We start from the raw sequence: 15,129 nt of genomic DNA, 5'->3' as shown, positions 1-15,129 counted from the left end.
TGGGATTAATAACACTTGTCTAATCTAATCTATCCAATCTAGTAAACCAGAATGATAATTCAAAAAAATGATTTTAGAAATTTATAAAAAATAAATATTGAAATTTCCTATTGACACAAGTACAGAGACCCCTTTACTTAGCTGAAGCACCTCTGGCTGCAATTGTAGCTTGAAATCTTCTTGGATTGGATGTGATAAACTTCACACACATGGATTTGTGGATTTTCTGTCATTCTTCTCTACAGATCCTCTCAAGCTTCATTAGGTAGGATGGAGAAGTTCAGTGTACAGCTATATTCTGGTCTCTCCAGAGATGATGAATTGGGTTCAAGTCCAGGCTCTGGCTGAGCCACTCTTGGACATTCAGAGAGGTATCCTTAAGTCACATCTGTGTTATCTTTACTTTGTGCTTAGGGTCAATGTCTTGTTGGATGGTGGACCTTCAGGCCAATCTAAGAATCTGTCATGTTTCAGCAAGGATCCTCATTTGTCAGGCATTTAAAGTATGTTTTGTGTCTTTTAATTCAATTTGTGTCATTTATTTATGTTAATGTTTCTTTTATTTATTATCTGCATTGTGTACTATGCCTTGGTTATGTTTTATGTGTTTTTGTCCCCCAAGATTCACCTGCCAATCTCCACCAGGAACTGCCCTCCACCCTTTAAATTTGGAGGGTCTTCCTCAGTTCCTGGCGGTTGATCTCATAAGTGCTAGGGAGTGGTGAGTTTACCGGTGTTTTCTATGCTTTGAGTTATTGGAATTCTGGAATTGTTTAACTTTATTGCTCTGTTTTTGTTCCATAGTAGTACTTTGTGTGCAGAGGATTATCTCTGTTTTTGGCCAGTTACTTTGCTTCTTGTTCTCCATGGAGCTTTACTACAGGTGCTGGTCATAAAATTAGAATATCATGACAAAGTTGATTTATTTCAGTAATTCCATTCAAAAAGTGAAACTTGTATATTAGATTCATTCATTAAACACAGTGGTGTATTTCAAATGTTTATTTCTTTTAATTTTGATGATTATAACTGACAACTAATGAAAGACCCAGATTCAGTATCTCGGAAAATTAGAATATTGTGAAAAGGTTCAATATTGAAGACACCTGGTGCCACACTCTAATCAGCTAATTAACTCAAAACACCTGCAAAAGCCTTTAAATGGTCTCTCAGTCTAGTTCTGTAGGCTACACAATCATGGGGAAGACTGCTGACTTGACAGTTGTCCAAAAGACGACCATTGACACCTTGCACAAGGAGGGCAAGACACAAAAGGTCATTGCTAAAGAGGCTGGCTGTTCACAGAGCTCTGTGTCCAAGCACATTAATAGAGAGGTGAAGGGAAGGACAAGATGTGGTAGAAAAAGTGTACAAGCAATAGGGATAACCGCACCCTGGAGAGGATTGTGAAACAAAACCCATTCAAAGCTGTGGGGGAGATTCACAAAGAATGGACTGCAGCTGGAGTCAGTGCTTCAAAAACCACCACACACAGACGTATGCAAGACATGGGTTTCAGCTGTCACACTCCTTGTGTCAAGCCACTCTTGAACAAGAGACAGCGTCAGAAGCGCTCACCTGGGCTAAAGACAAAACTGCTGCTGAGTGGTCCAAAGTTATGTTCTCTGATGAAAGTAAATTTTGCATTTCCTTTGGAAATCAAGGTCCCAGAGTCTGGAGGAAGAGAGGAGAGGCACAGAATCCACGTTGCTTGAGGTCCAGTGTAAAGTTTCCACAGTCAGTGATGGTTTGGGGTGCCATGTCATCTGCTGGTGTTGGTCCATTTTGTTTTCTGAGGTCCAAGGTCAACGCAGCCGTCTACCAGGAAGTTTTAGAGCACTTCATGCTTTCTGCTGCTGACAAACTTTATGGAGATGCAGATTTCATTTTCCACCAGGACCTGGCACCTGCACAAAGTGCCAAAACTACCAGTACCTGGTTTAAGGACCATGGTATCCCTGTTCTTGATTGACCAGGAAACTCGCCTGACCTTAACCCCATAGAAAATCTATGGGGTATTGTGAAGAGGAAGATGCAATACACCAGACCCAACAATTCAGAAGAGCTGAAGGCCACTATCAGAGCAACATGGGCTCTCATAACACCTGAGCAGTGCCACAGACTGATCGACTCCATGCCACGCCACATTGCTGCAGTAATCCAGGCCAAAGGAGCCCCAACTAAATATTGAGTGCTGTACATGCTCATACTTTTCATATTCATACCTTTCAGTTGGCCAACATTTTTAAAAATCCTTTTTCTGCATTGGTCTTAATTGATATTCTAATTTTCCGAGATACTGAATTTGGGACTTTCATTAGTTGTCAGTTATAATCATCAAAATTAAAAGAAAGAAACATTTGAAATACATCAGTCTGTGTGTAATGAATGAATCTAATATACAAGTTTCACTTTTTGAGTGGAATTACTGAAGAAAGGCGATTGTTGTAAAAAGAGTAATACTGCTCCAGCCAGTTTTGCTGAGATATAACAGTTCGTTTGGCAGTCTCTTTTTCTGAAAACAGCAGCTGAAAAGTCCAAGAGTCAGACTTCATCATAATACAGTCCAAAAATCATGCAATACAGTAAAATGATTTTGAATACTGTAATCCAAGAGGAACCCAGGGCAGCAGAGATTTTTGCTGTTTTTGAGACAAACATGAACAATCAAGGCAGCATACAAGCATGTAATGGTGGTGGTCAGTGCAAGGGCGGCGTGCTGTTCTGATGCAGCCTTCACTCCCCTTATTCGTAACTGATATGCAAAGGCACAGGCGAACCATCAAGTCTTGTCCAAACAAGTTCACTGGGCATTAGAGGGCTGATATATTTTGCTTTTATTTGTGCTCGTAGCTGTCCACTGAACACTGAACTGGCCACTATCAACCCGCTGTTGTCCCAGAGTCTCTGTCCATTGCACTCTCACATCATTTCAGCCTGGACCTTCCTTCTAAGGACCTGAATCCATTCTGCAGCATTTGGCTTATATATGTCATCTAATTGTTTCTCCGCTGTCATGAACTGGTTCAGCAATTCCTGCACCACCTCTTTTAATTCTTGCAGGTCCCAGTTTCTTTGCACCATGAAGGTGGGACAGTTTTAATCTGAGTCAGGCTGTTGTACATTATATTGCGGAAAGGGCACTTGTAAAAATGGTGCTTGAAATTCCATCCTTTCATATTCATGTTTTTTGACCCTGAGGGGTCAGAATCGGGGCTTATGAGGCATCCCTTTTCCCGCGTCTTCATCCCTCTCTGGCTGAAACTGTTCAAAAACAAAATCATCGGGACCATCCTCTTCCTCTCCCTCATTAATTCCTCCAGCTGCCCCAAGGGGTGGTGATGGACTATTGTCCTCAAAGGGAGTTTAAACACATGCTGTTACTAAATCAAGGTATAATCTGTTCTTCTTTTCATATATTTTAATTTATTTATTCTTCCTTCCTTCTTTTATCCGGACTTTTGGGACGGTTCTTGCATTATCAAGAACAACTTTTCTCTTTCTGCAATAAGTTTAATTTGGCTTTGCAGTCCTTCATTGCACTTCTGCATCGCATTCAGGGCTCTATCTTTAATTATCAATTCCGATCTATCAAACATTTCCATTTTCTCTACCACAACACCCTCGTGCTTTTCTATATACAATCTTCCTAACTTCCTGTAGTTCAGTCATAGCAACAGAGCCTTCTACTGGCCACCTGCCCCTGCTCTGTTTATTCCACCGTTTACATTATTTTTTAAATCTAACCCTGTTTTCTGTTCTATGCAGCGTCTTGGAGAGCCACTTTTTTTTTCCTTGGTATGTTTTCTGAAAACAATCCTCCTAACAGAGGCTCCACATTCACACCCTGTTTTTTCAACTTTTTTCTTTAGCGAATCCCCGACCGGGAGGTACTTTCCCTTTTTATTACACTTCCACCTCTCCCTTCTAATTATGAGACTACTTAAGACTCCGTCTCATTCCAAGAGGCGCTCTTATCGTTACGTCCCAGTACCTCTCCCGGGCGGTAAAGCAGTTGTACTCAGGGGTCACCGATCTTATTCCTGTCTGCAATTCGCACCTTCACTCGGGTTCTCCAACACGAAGGGAACTGTTCGGGTGCCAAATAAACAGTGGAAGTAACACCCGAGGCAGACAGGAATAGTTCAATCAATTACTTTTTATTCAGTCACAGATGAGTACGTTGATTCATGCTTTCTGTTTCCCAAAAGAGTTTTAACCGGTTTGTTATTGGTTTTCCCCATGGTCAGTGAGTTTTCCGCACTCTTTTTGCTAAACCAGCTTCAATTGTCGCTTCACTCCCGGTCCCTCCTGTTCCCCGGTCCACCGGAACGATCAACCTGAGCGGACTGACAGTTTCACCGGAAGGCCGCTGGTTACCGCTGTTTAGGTGATCAATTTCCTGAGTGACCTGTTGAGTTCAGGATATACAGTAACCAGACCGTTACAGCAAAGATTCTGGCCCTCCCGCAACAGTGCGTTTTCCCGATCACGAATTTGTTCAGTTGCTTATCTATTCTTCCCACTCCCTTCCTTTATTTTATTTTTAAGCCTCCAAGAGACTTCTTTTTCATTTCCTAGGGTGTGTACTATCATGTCCTTAACATTCATAATCTTTACACTGTTTTATTTCCGAGAGCTTATCTATACATTCCGGTCCACTCACTGCCTGGTTTCTTTTCCACGGTTGGACTCCATTCGGTCTTCTCACCAAGAATTTTTCCTCCCGCCTGGAAGTTCCCAGTTTACTCGAGTTTCAGGAAGAATCAGAGGAGGTCAAGGATTCCCCATGCAGGAGTCGCCCGAGGCAGGCCAGTACTAACGTTTTCCGGATCTGGTCCTCCCGACCCGGCCGGAATCGGTCCATTTGCTGGTCCTCTGGACGATCCCGCTCAAGGACTCGCTTGGCCGTCTCTGCCCCAGTTGGGCGCCAAAAACTGTGAGCGCTGAAGTCGGAAAACAACAGAAAAACTTAAACTCTTTATTCTTAATTCTTGGTGAGTTGAGAGAATGTGAGACTGCCTTTTTCCAACTCAGTCAACTGATTTGGATTTTGGCAGAATACCTAAAGTAAAAACGTTATCTTTTTTATATCCTAGAAAAGAAAAAAACCCTAGCAGTTCATTCTGATGTTATATATAGCTTAAGGTTAAATCTTAATTTATGACATACTGGAATGTCCTAAAACATGAAACAAACAGCCATTTGCATTCCTAAGGAATACACCTTTCTAATTATACCCACTTAGAATCAATTTAAACATTCCTATAGTCCATAAAGATCTTACATTCTTCACAGGGTCTTCTGTTAGTATCAGAGGTCAGCATTTCTTATAAATGATAAAAGTTAGTCCCTTAATGCTGTGCACACAGCCCAACTCCTTTTCTGCATAAATCAGGAACAAATCATATAGCTCTCTGCAGCATGATCAACTCAAAACACAGTCCTTGATATCTGTGAGTTAAATAATAATGTTTTCTCTTCCTCAAGCCCATTGGCTGGCACACAGGAGGGCAAGCGAGCAGAGGAGCCACTGGAAAAAAAGCGGCGTGAATGTGCCGGGCGTCCGTAAAGCCAAGCTACACGTTTATAACAGCGGAAGATTTCCAGCGACGGGGAAAGCAACGTGCATCATCTTCCCTGCTCTTGTATGGAATCCACCAGCCTATCACTGCACCCTACGTAGTAGGTAAGTTAAAGAACGGTCTTTCTGATGTTGAGCGGAAACGATTTAGAAATATATATATATATATATATATATATATATATATATATATATATATATATATATATATATATGCTAGTGCTCTTTAAATGATGAGTTTGGGAAACAATTGACCGCCTGTATAAATCCACCTGTCTCCCCTAAAAAACATGTCTTTTTGCTTAATCAAGCATGGGATTGAACTAGGGGTTAGTCGTTAAAAGTTATTACTTTTCCATCTCGTAAAGCGGAATCATTTCAGTTTCTTTATAGTACACTAATTAATATATATTCGCTAAACGATTAAAGTAACTGGTTAGTCCTAAAAGTAAAACCTGATTTAGAGAATGTTATTAGAAGACGGATCGGCAGATTGTTTCGTCCGGGATACTCGCTGAAAAACTGACATTTTGTTGTCATGAAAGGGCAGACATTTAGAAGGATCTGAAGACTTAGCAAAACTTATTCACACCTGGCAGGGTATCAATTGACTCCTGTTGAGTGCGAGAATATAGCGACTGGGGTTTTCTAGATGCTTCCGTTTAAGCCGCGCGCGTGTCCGTTAATCGCGCATGAGCGTCTGTGCTTTAGATGATATTTTTAATTATTATAATGGACGAGCGGGAGGTTCGGTGAGCCTCTCATTGGTTCATCTGTGGGATTCGATACTGCTAAGCGAGCAGGGGCATCTTGAAGTGTATTCTCTGAGGCTTAACGCCACTATCGAAACTTTAAAAACATTTTTTTATTTGAATTTGTGACAATACTTTTTAGTAAATTATATTTTATTTGTATCTTTGCAATGTTCTCTTCGAAAAATTTAATTCTGTGCAGCACAGATTTCTCATTTAATAGACATCTAAACGATGCAACGCATTTTCAGTAGTCTATTATCCAGTTACGAGAAAGGAACCTGCTGTAAGACCAACGAGGGACGGCTAAGATATCCATCCGTCTATTATCCAACCCATAGATCCAACCCGCTATATCCTAACACATGGTAATGGGGGTCCGCTGGAGCCAATCCCAGCCAACACAGGGCGCAAGGCAGGAAACAAACCCAGGGCATGGCGCCAGCCCACCACAGAGGGCTACGATATCGAACACGGCAAATTACAAGTGTACCGAGCAACTGATAGCAGGAACGACGAGGCTGAAGTTAACTACTTATTCACTTCCAGTTAGCTACTTATTCACATAGCTCGTACAAACTCATTCTGCGTTAACAGAAAGTCAAATATTCTGCAACATATACTGTATATTAATTGCAATCAATAAAAATACCCAGGGCGGCACGGTGGCACAGTGGGTAGCGCTGCTGCCGCGCAGTTAGGAGACCCCAGTTCGCTTCCCAGGTCCTCCCTGCGTGGAGTTTGCATGTTCTCCCCGTGTCTGCGTGGGTTTCCTCCCACAGTCCAAAGACATGCAGGTTAGGTGCACTGGCGATTCTAAATTGTCCCTATTGTATGCTTGGTGTTTGTGTGTGCCCTACGGTGGGCTGGGGTTTGTTTCCTGCATGCCTTGCGCCCTGTTTTGGCTGGGATTGGTTCCAGCAGATCCCCGTGACCCTGTAGTTTGGATATAGCGGGTTGGATGTAAAAATGACCCATTATTTGTAAAAAGAAATCAATAGACTCTTCCATATTTTTACTATGCACACGGACAAATGAGTTACATCATATTGGGGCACCTATACATTCCCAGTTTTGTGACAAGACTGATGCCTTTGTTAAGATAGCAGTTGAGTTTTGTCGGCCCAACCTGGGTCAGATTGTCAAAGTTGGCATACTCCTATATCGAATGAATGGAATTTACTGTGATGTTTAATGGGCACTCTAAAGGCTTAAATGGTGCTGGGCCATTCCAGTTTTCACAGTTTTGTGTCATGACAAATGCCTTTGTTAAATTGCATTTGAGTCTCTCTGGTTTAATTCAGCGTTTCTCAACCTTTTTGATCTCACAACCCACTTTTTCTCATTTAAATGTCTTCGCGACCTACCTGGTGAATCATCTGCAAATATTGAGGGGGGGGGCAAGGACAAATGAGGCTCAGCCCCCTCCCTTTTGTGAAGGGAATGCAATAGTCAAAGTGTTGTTTGGGTCACAGTGAACCACTATGTGGCCCACCATGACCCACTACCTTTATAAACAATAGCAACTCAATGCCCACTCGCTACCCACTTGCTACTCCCTCTAATCAATGGCATTTAACCCTTTACAGTGCCTTTCATCACTGTAAATCCCATTCATTAGATATGACAGTGTGCCAACTTTGCCAGTTCATTTACCTCATAGATATCCACACTGGACAGGGCAAAGCTCAACTGCAATTTAAAAAATGGAGTTTGTCTCGTCCCAAAACTTTGAAAATAATGGTAGCCCAACATAATGTTGCTCATTTGAACCCATTCATGTTTAAAATACAAAATATCGATATTTTAATATAATGGATGCAAATTAATGTATACATTGCAGAATGTAACACTTAAAAAGTAACTGGTTTTGCACCAGTTGTGTCAATAAGTAGCAAACAGGAAGGAAATAAGGAGCTGTGAATAAATGTTCATTTGGAGTGGTGGGGTAATGTAAAAATCTGCATATTATCTCACACATTTTAAGGACTTTCACACTTTGGTGCAAAATTCAAGACATGCTTGGCTGTGACACACCCTAATCATTGCTATTACAAAACTGTCTTTTCACCATGGCCAAAAAACGTAACGTTTCCATCACTTTAATTTTAGCTGACAGCACATGGCTTGTGGATGGGTAATCACGTGATGTACAAGATTTGTTACAAATATTATTCCATCTCATTGTAGTGTGAGTTCATTAGCTGAGCTACCCATTTAAGATGGGCTGAAATCTAAATGATCAACACAGACCTCAGTGTTAACGCTTCAGTGTACCATCTACTGGAATATATTTTCTAATGCAAGTTGTAATACAATGCATTGCATTTGTCATTTCAACAGATGATGCATTACAAACATTTGTAGTAATAAAATGCATTACGACAACAACATTTATTAACAGTATATAGCACATTTTCATAAAAATGATGTAGCTCAAAGTGCTTTGCAGGATGAAGAGAAAAAAAGACAAAATAAATTAAAAAATAAAATTAGGCAGTACTAATTAACATAGAATAAAAGTAAGGTCCAATAGCCAGGGAGGCCAGAAAAAAAAACAAAAAAAAAACTGGAGGAAAAAAAATTAAATCTACCACGAGACCACCCATCCCCCTCTAGGCATTCTACCTAACATCAATGACCTCAGTCAGTCCTCATTGTATTCAGGGTTCACATGGAAGAACTTGATGATGACGGTCATGCGGACTTCTGGCCTTTAATCCATCAATGTAGAGACTCCACGGTGCTTTGATCGGGTGGTTGTGGCGCAGGTCGCCACTACAGAAAACCGAGAAAAACAACAGCAGAGAAAGTAGGGGTTAGTACAGATTTTGGAGCCACCATGAATGGTAATGATGATTAAATGCATATTAAAATGAAGCTATGAGAAAGCCATGATAAAGTAATGTGTTTTTAGCATTTTTTTAAAGTGCTCCACTGTATCAGTCTGGCAAATTCCTATTGGCAGGCTATTCCAGATTTTAGGTGCATAACAGCAGAAGGCCGCCTCACCCACTTCTTTTAAGTTTAGCTCTTGGAATTCTACACAGACACTCATTTGAAGATCTAAGGTTACGATATGGAATACAAGGTGTTCCGATATATAAGATGGAGCGAGGTTATTTAAGGCTTTGTAAACCATAAGCAGAATTTTAAAGTCAATCCTGAATGACACAGGTAACCAGTGTAGTGACATCAATACTGGGGTGATGTGCTCAGATTTTCTTTTCCTAGTTAAGATTCTAGCAGCTGCTTTCTGCACTCGTTGCAATCGATTTATGTCTTTTTTGGGTGGTCCTGAGAGGAGTACGTTACAGTAATCTAGTCAACTGAAAACAAAAGTATGAACTAATTTCTCAGCATCTTGCAGTGTTATAAGAGGTCTAAATTTTGCTAAATTTTTTTAAGTTAAAAAATGCTGTCCTAGTAATTTGATTAATATGTGATTTAAAATTCAGGTCAGAGTCAATAGTTACCCAGCAGGAAGTGATGCTGGAACATACATACATACACACACACATACATTGACTCTTATATATATAGATTTTAAATTTTGACTGACTCCCCCCAAATTTCCCGCAGATGCCTATGTACGTCCACGTGTAGGGTTGGTGAGAAAATCCATTCAGATGGTGACAAGGCTGTTAACCAAACTCAGGTGGACGGCTAGAGGTCCGATACAGTGGCTCTAATGTTGGGAATTCTTTTTTTTTTGCCTTGCCATATACATGCATGCAAAACATAGTCATGCATTATATAGACTTACTAGCTGTACCCCATGGCTGCGCCCACATTGTAATGAACCAGGAAAAACTTTAAAAATCAATAGACATTGGCACTATATCTGATCGTGTTCAGCTCTGACGGGAGAGTGTTCCCCACGTGGGGAGATAAGCACATAGCCGGGATATCTCTGGCAATCAGCAGCTACCCTTTAAAACACATTGAGCTCCGATCTATCTATCAAAAACATCAAACGTTACTCCTTAACAATCTGTACATGATAATGTCTGTTGAACAAACAGGTATCACGAGCTAAGCGGAGGCAAGGTGCACTACAACACGTGGCGAGACGGAGACAAACTCAAACAGAGGCTGGCACGTGAATGAGGAAGGCCCCGCCCCCCTACTCTTGGCCCACAGCCAGTCTCTTGGATTTGCATAAATACGTCGGTACCGCAAGCAAGCTATGGTACTTCGCGCAATGAGAGAAGTCGCAAAATCAACCAGAAAGTTCAAGCAAATTATGGAAAACAACACGATCTAAATCCGTGAAGTAATTCTCTCGTGAAAAGCAGACAGACATACAGATAGAACACGCTTAGACCATGACATTTTTAAAACCGTTTCTTAGCAATCACCTATGGGCCAAGGGTAACCTACATTCCAAATTTCAAGTCCCAAGTCCTTATGGTTCAGGAGATTTCGTAATGAGGGAGTCAGTTGTATTTGGCTTTTATATACACTCACCTAAAGGATTATTCGGAACACCATACTAATACGGTGTTTGACCCCCTTTCGCCTTCAGAACTGCCTTAATTCTACGTGGTATTGATTCAACAAGGTGCTGAAAGCATTCTTTAGAAATGTTGGCCCCTATTGATAGGATAGCATCTTGCAGTTGATGGAGATTTGTGGGATGCACATCCAGGGCACGAAGCTCCCGTTCCACCACATCCCAAAGATGCTCTATTGGGTTTAGATCTGGTGACTGTGGGGGCCATTTTAGTACAGTGAACTCATTGTCATGTTCAAGAAACCAATTTGAAATGATTCAAGCTTTGTGACATGGTGCATTATCCTGCTGGAAGTAGCCATCAGAGGATGGGTACATTGTGGTCATGAAGGGATGGACATGGTCAGAAACAATGCTCAGGTAGCCCGTGGCATTTAAACAATGCCCAATTGACACTAAGTGGCCTAAAGTGTGCCAAGAAAACATCCCCCACACCATTACACCACCACCACCAGCCTGCACAGTGGTAACAAGGCATGATGGATCCATGTTCTCATTCTGTTTACGCCAAATTCTGACTCTACCATTTGAATGTCAAAACAGAAATCGAGACTCATCAGACCAGGCAACATTTTTCCAGTCTTCAACTGTCTAATTTTGGTGAGCTCGTGCAAATTGTAGCCTCTTTTTCCTATTCGTAGTGGAGATGAGTGGTACCTGGTGGGGTCTTCTGCTGTTGTAGCCCATCCGCCTCAAGGTTGTGCGTGTTGTGGCTTCACAAATGCTTTGCTGCATACCTCGGTTGTAACGAGTGGTTATTTCAGTCAAAGTTGCTCTTCTATCAGCTTGAATCAGTCGGCCCATTCTCCTCTGACTTCTAACATCAACAAGGCATTTTCGCCCACAGGACTGCCGCATACTGGATGTTTTTCCCTTTTCACACCATTCTTTGTAAACCCTAGAAATGGTTGTGCATGAAATCCCAGTAACTAAGCAGATTGTGAAATACTCAGACCGGTCCGTCTGGCACCAACAACCATGCCACGCTCAAAATTGCTTAAATCACCTTTCTTTCCCATTCTGACATTCAGTTTGGGGTTCAGGAGATTGTCTTGACCAGGACCACACCCCTAAATGCATTGAAGCAACTGCCATGTGATTGGTTGATTAGATAATTGCATTAATGAGAAATTGAACAGGTGTTCCTAATAATCCTTTAGGTGAGTGTAAATATATAGATTTATTTTCTCATTTTACCCAGTAATTTAAAAAAAAAAAGAGTTCCATGAAAGTGAAGGGTGTATCAAAGACTGTCAAGACCTGTAGCCTTCCATTAGCGACAATGAGTACCATTGTCATAATGTTAGTAAAGCTTGATGTTTCTTGTAGGAATAATGGCAAGTCAGTAATGATCCTAAATACAAGTAACAATGGATTACCAAGATATGTATGCCTTTGTGTTTTATAGTTTGAAGTGAAGCTCATCTTCAATCAAGATGTTAATGATGGTGCCCAGTGCTAGTAAGTATTAATGTGCAAAATACATGTTAATGTTTGGGAAGGCAATACTGTCACACAACTCCTGGGATTTAGATTTTGTAATCACTACTGTTGTCACCAATGTGGTTCAGCATTGGGCACACAAATTTGCCTAATTCATCACCTTTGAGTGTGTTTTCATTGTGTTCTTTCTTGGACAGTTGATTGAAACTCTTAACTCTGCTTGCTACCATGTTTATTCTTTAGCGTGACCCTGGAATGAATAGGCCAAAGCACAGCGTTAATGCACTTATAAATGTCAATATTCACCCAGTTTACTTGGCTCAGTTCATCAGACTTGACCAGATAATGCAGACACAGATGTTCCAGCTGAATACAAAGGGAAATTTCATACTGCATCTCCTATCCTGGGTTGGTTTCTGCCATGGGCCTGATGCATTAATGATCAGCATTTGTGATCCCATAATTTGCCAAGGAGGAATCTGAAAAATAATTTTTGTTCCTTCTATTCTTGATATAATGTTCTGTGAATGGCAAGCAATCTCATATAAGTTAGTAGATAGAACTTTTCAATATTCAGTGTTCGCAACAGAAGCACACATCAACATGTTATATGTAATAATAATAAATAATAAATCTGTTTTTCTCACTACTCAAAAGACTTTTGCATAGTGTGTGGGGAGCCGCTCCAACCATCACTAATGTATAGCACCCACCTGGATGATGCAACAGCAGCCATTTTTGCGCCAGAATACTCACCACACATGAGCTGTTAGGTGGTGAAGGGGTAACAGAGATAGCCAAATAGGGACAGGGGATGATTAGGGAGCTAGAATAACTAGGCCATGGTGGGCAGTTTAGCCAGGACATCAGGAAATATCTTACTTTTTACAAAGGATGCCCAGGAATCTTTCATGACCAAAGAGAGTCAGGACCTCAATTTTAAGCCAAATACACCATTTTTACAGTAAAGTGTCCCCATGACTGCACTGGGGCATTGGGATCCACATTCAGACAACAGGGTAAGTGGCCCCTGCTGGCCTCACCAACACCTCTGCCAGCAACAATCCAAGCTTTTCTTAAATCAGGGGTTCCCTAATCCAGTGCTAGTGGGCCACAGTGGCTGCAGGTTTTCATTCTAACCCTTTTCTTAATACCAACAACATTTATTTATATAGCACGTTTTCATACAAAAAAGTAGCTCAAAGTGCTTCACATAATGAAGAAAACTAAAAGACAAAATAAGAAATTAAAATAAGACAACATTAGTTAACATAGAAAAAGAGTAAGGTCCGATGGCCAGGGAGGACAGAAAAAACAAAAAAAACTACAGACGGCTGGAGAAAAAAATAAAATCTGCAGGGGTTCCAGGCCACGAGACCACCCAGTCCCCTCTGGGCATTCTACCTAACATAACTGAAACAGTCCTCTTTGTATTTAGGGTTCTCTTGGAAGGACTTGATGATGACGGTCATGCAGACTTCTGGCTTTTAATCCATCACTGTTGGAACATCACGGTGCTTTGAGTAGATGGTGGTGGCGCAATTAGTGTCTTTTTTTTGCTGCTAATTAACATCTTTTGAATTAATTGTATTTGTCTTGCTCTTGAAGACTCAGACCCCTTAACTGTTTCTTTTTCCTTAAGTAGAGCAGCCAAATAATAATGAGATTCAAAATGAAACAAAAATGACCAGCAAACTGTGTCCATCATACAATATCTGAAAACAGCAAAAGATGAAGGTCTCAGGAATGTTGATTTGCTCAGGTCCCCAAAACATTTTACCAGTGCTCTTAGAAAAGTAAAAAAATCAACAATTTTGAAAATTTATGCTATTGAACAATGAGAGCAACATCAGGCCATGAAATTAAACAATGGGTTTAATTAACAACAAAAATCGGCACATAATTAAGCAACTGTTTGGAGTTTGTGGCCCTGATTTAGTTGGTCTCCAAACGATTCAGGGGAACAAATCTTAAAAAAAAAAAAACAAGTCAATTAAAATGAATTCAAAAGAAGTTAATTAGCATCAAAAATATGTCACTAATTAAGCAAAGGGTTAGAATGAAAACCTGCAGCCATTGTGGCCCTCTAGGAACAGAGTTGGGGACCCCCGTCCTAGACCAGTGTTTCCCAACCTCGGACCTGGGAGGCCGCTGTGGCTGCAGATTTTTGTTCCAATCAGATTCCTAATCAGTGACAACACCTGATAGCACTGAGCACATTTAATTAGCTGGTATTTTGCTCTTCTTTTATTCTACATTCAGAAAAGCACAGCAGCATGATATTTACATCTATAAGACATTTAGAAATATTTCTGCTTTTGCTCTAGATTTAAATGCTCAACTCTCTTTTGTTGATTTCATTATGTTTTGCCCTTTTCTCTGTGTAGTTTTTCCCCTTCATTGTATCTTATTAATAACAATTAAAAATGAGCAGAGCAGACACTCTGGCAAACAACACTGAATAATCAAAGGCTGCAAGTACTTTAGCATTAGACCCACTAATTAGTAAATAATGGATTAAATAAAGAATTAGAACACCTAGAAAAGTAGAAAGAAAATCAAGATGAAAATATTGTTAAAAAGAAAACAATACATTATTCCCATATAACTGCTTGGTACATTTTAATATATATATACATTATATATATACACACTAGGGGGCTTTGCCCCCTTCTCGCTTCGCTCAGCAACCCCTGTGTTTGGTTTTCCAGATACACACTTTTAAGATTTTTTTTTTAGCTTTGAATTGTTGCTATTTCATTATTTTCACTTTTATTTCAGAACCTCTGTAAAAACAATATTTGTAATCTTGTGAGTCCCAGTATGCTGAATCT

The 15,129-nt window shown here is 40.6% G+C and overlaps 1 protein-coding gene across 1 annotated transcript in view; it reads left to right on the top strand.

Moving 5' to 3' along the window:
- The first annotated feature begins 5,545 nt into the window (after positions 1 to 5,545).
- tmem269 (transmembrane protein 269) overlaps positions 5,546 to 15,129 on the top strand; it is a 40,957-nt gene continuing 31,373 nt past the window's right edge. The window contains exons 1-2 of the mRNA XM_039755757.1: positions 5,546 to 5,689; positions 12,261 to 12,313. Coding sequence (XP_039611691.1) covers positions 12,289 to 12,313 — 25 coding nt within the window. The 5' untranslated portion in view covers positions 5,546 to 5,689; positions 12,261 to 12,288. The remainder of the gene's footprint in view (positions 5,690 to 12,260; positions 12,314 to 15,129) is intronic.

Source organism: Polypterus senegalus, chromosome 6 (assembly GCF_016835505.1).
Source record: "Polypterus senegalus isolate Bchr_013 chromosome 6, ASM1683550v1, whole genome shotgun sequence".
Classification (NCBI taxonomy): domain Eukaryota; kingdom Metazoa; phylum Chordata; class Cladistia; order Polypteriformes; family Polypteridae; genus Polypterus; species Polypterus senegalus.
Note: the sequence above shows the minus strand (reverse complement) of the source record. Positions and strands in the feature narration are given on the sequence as shown.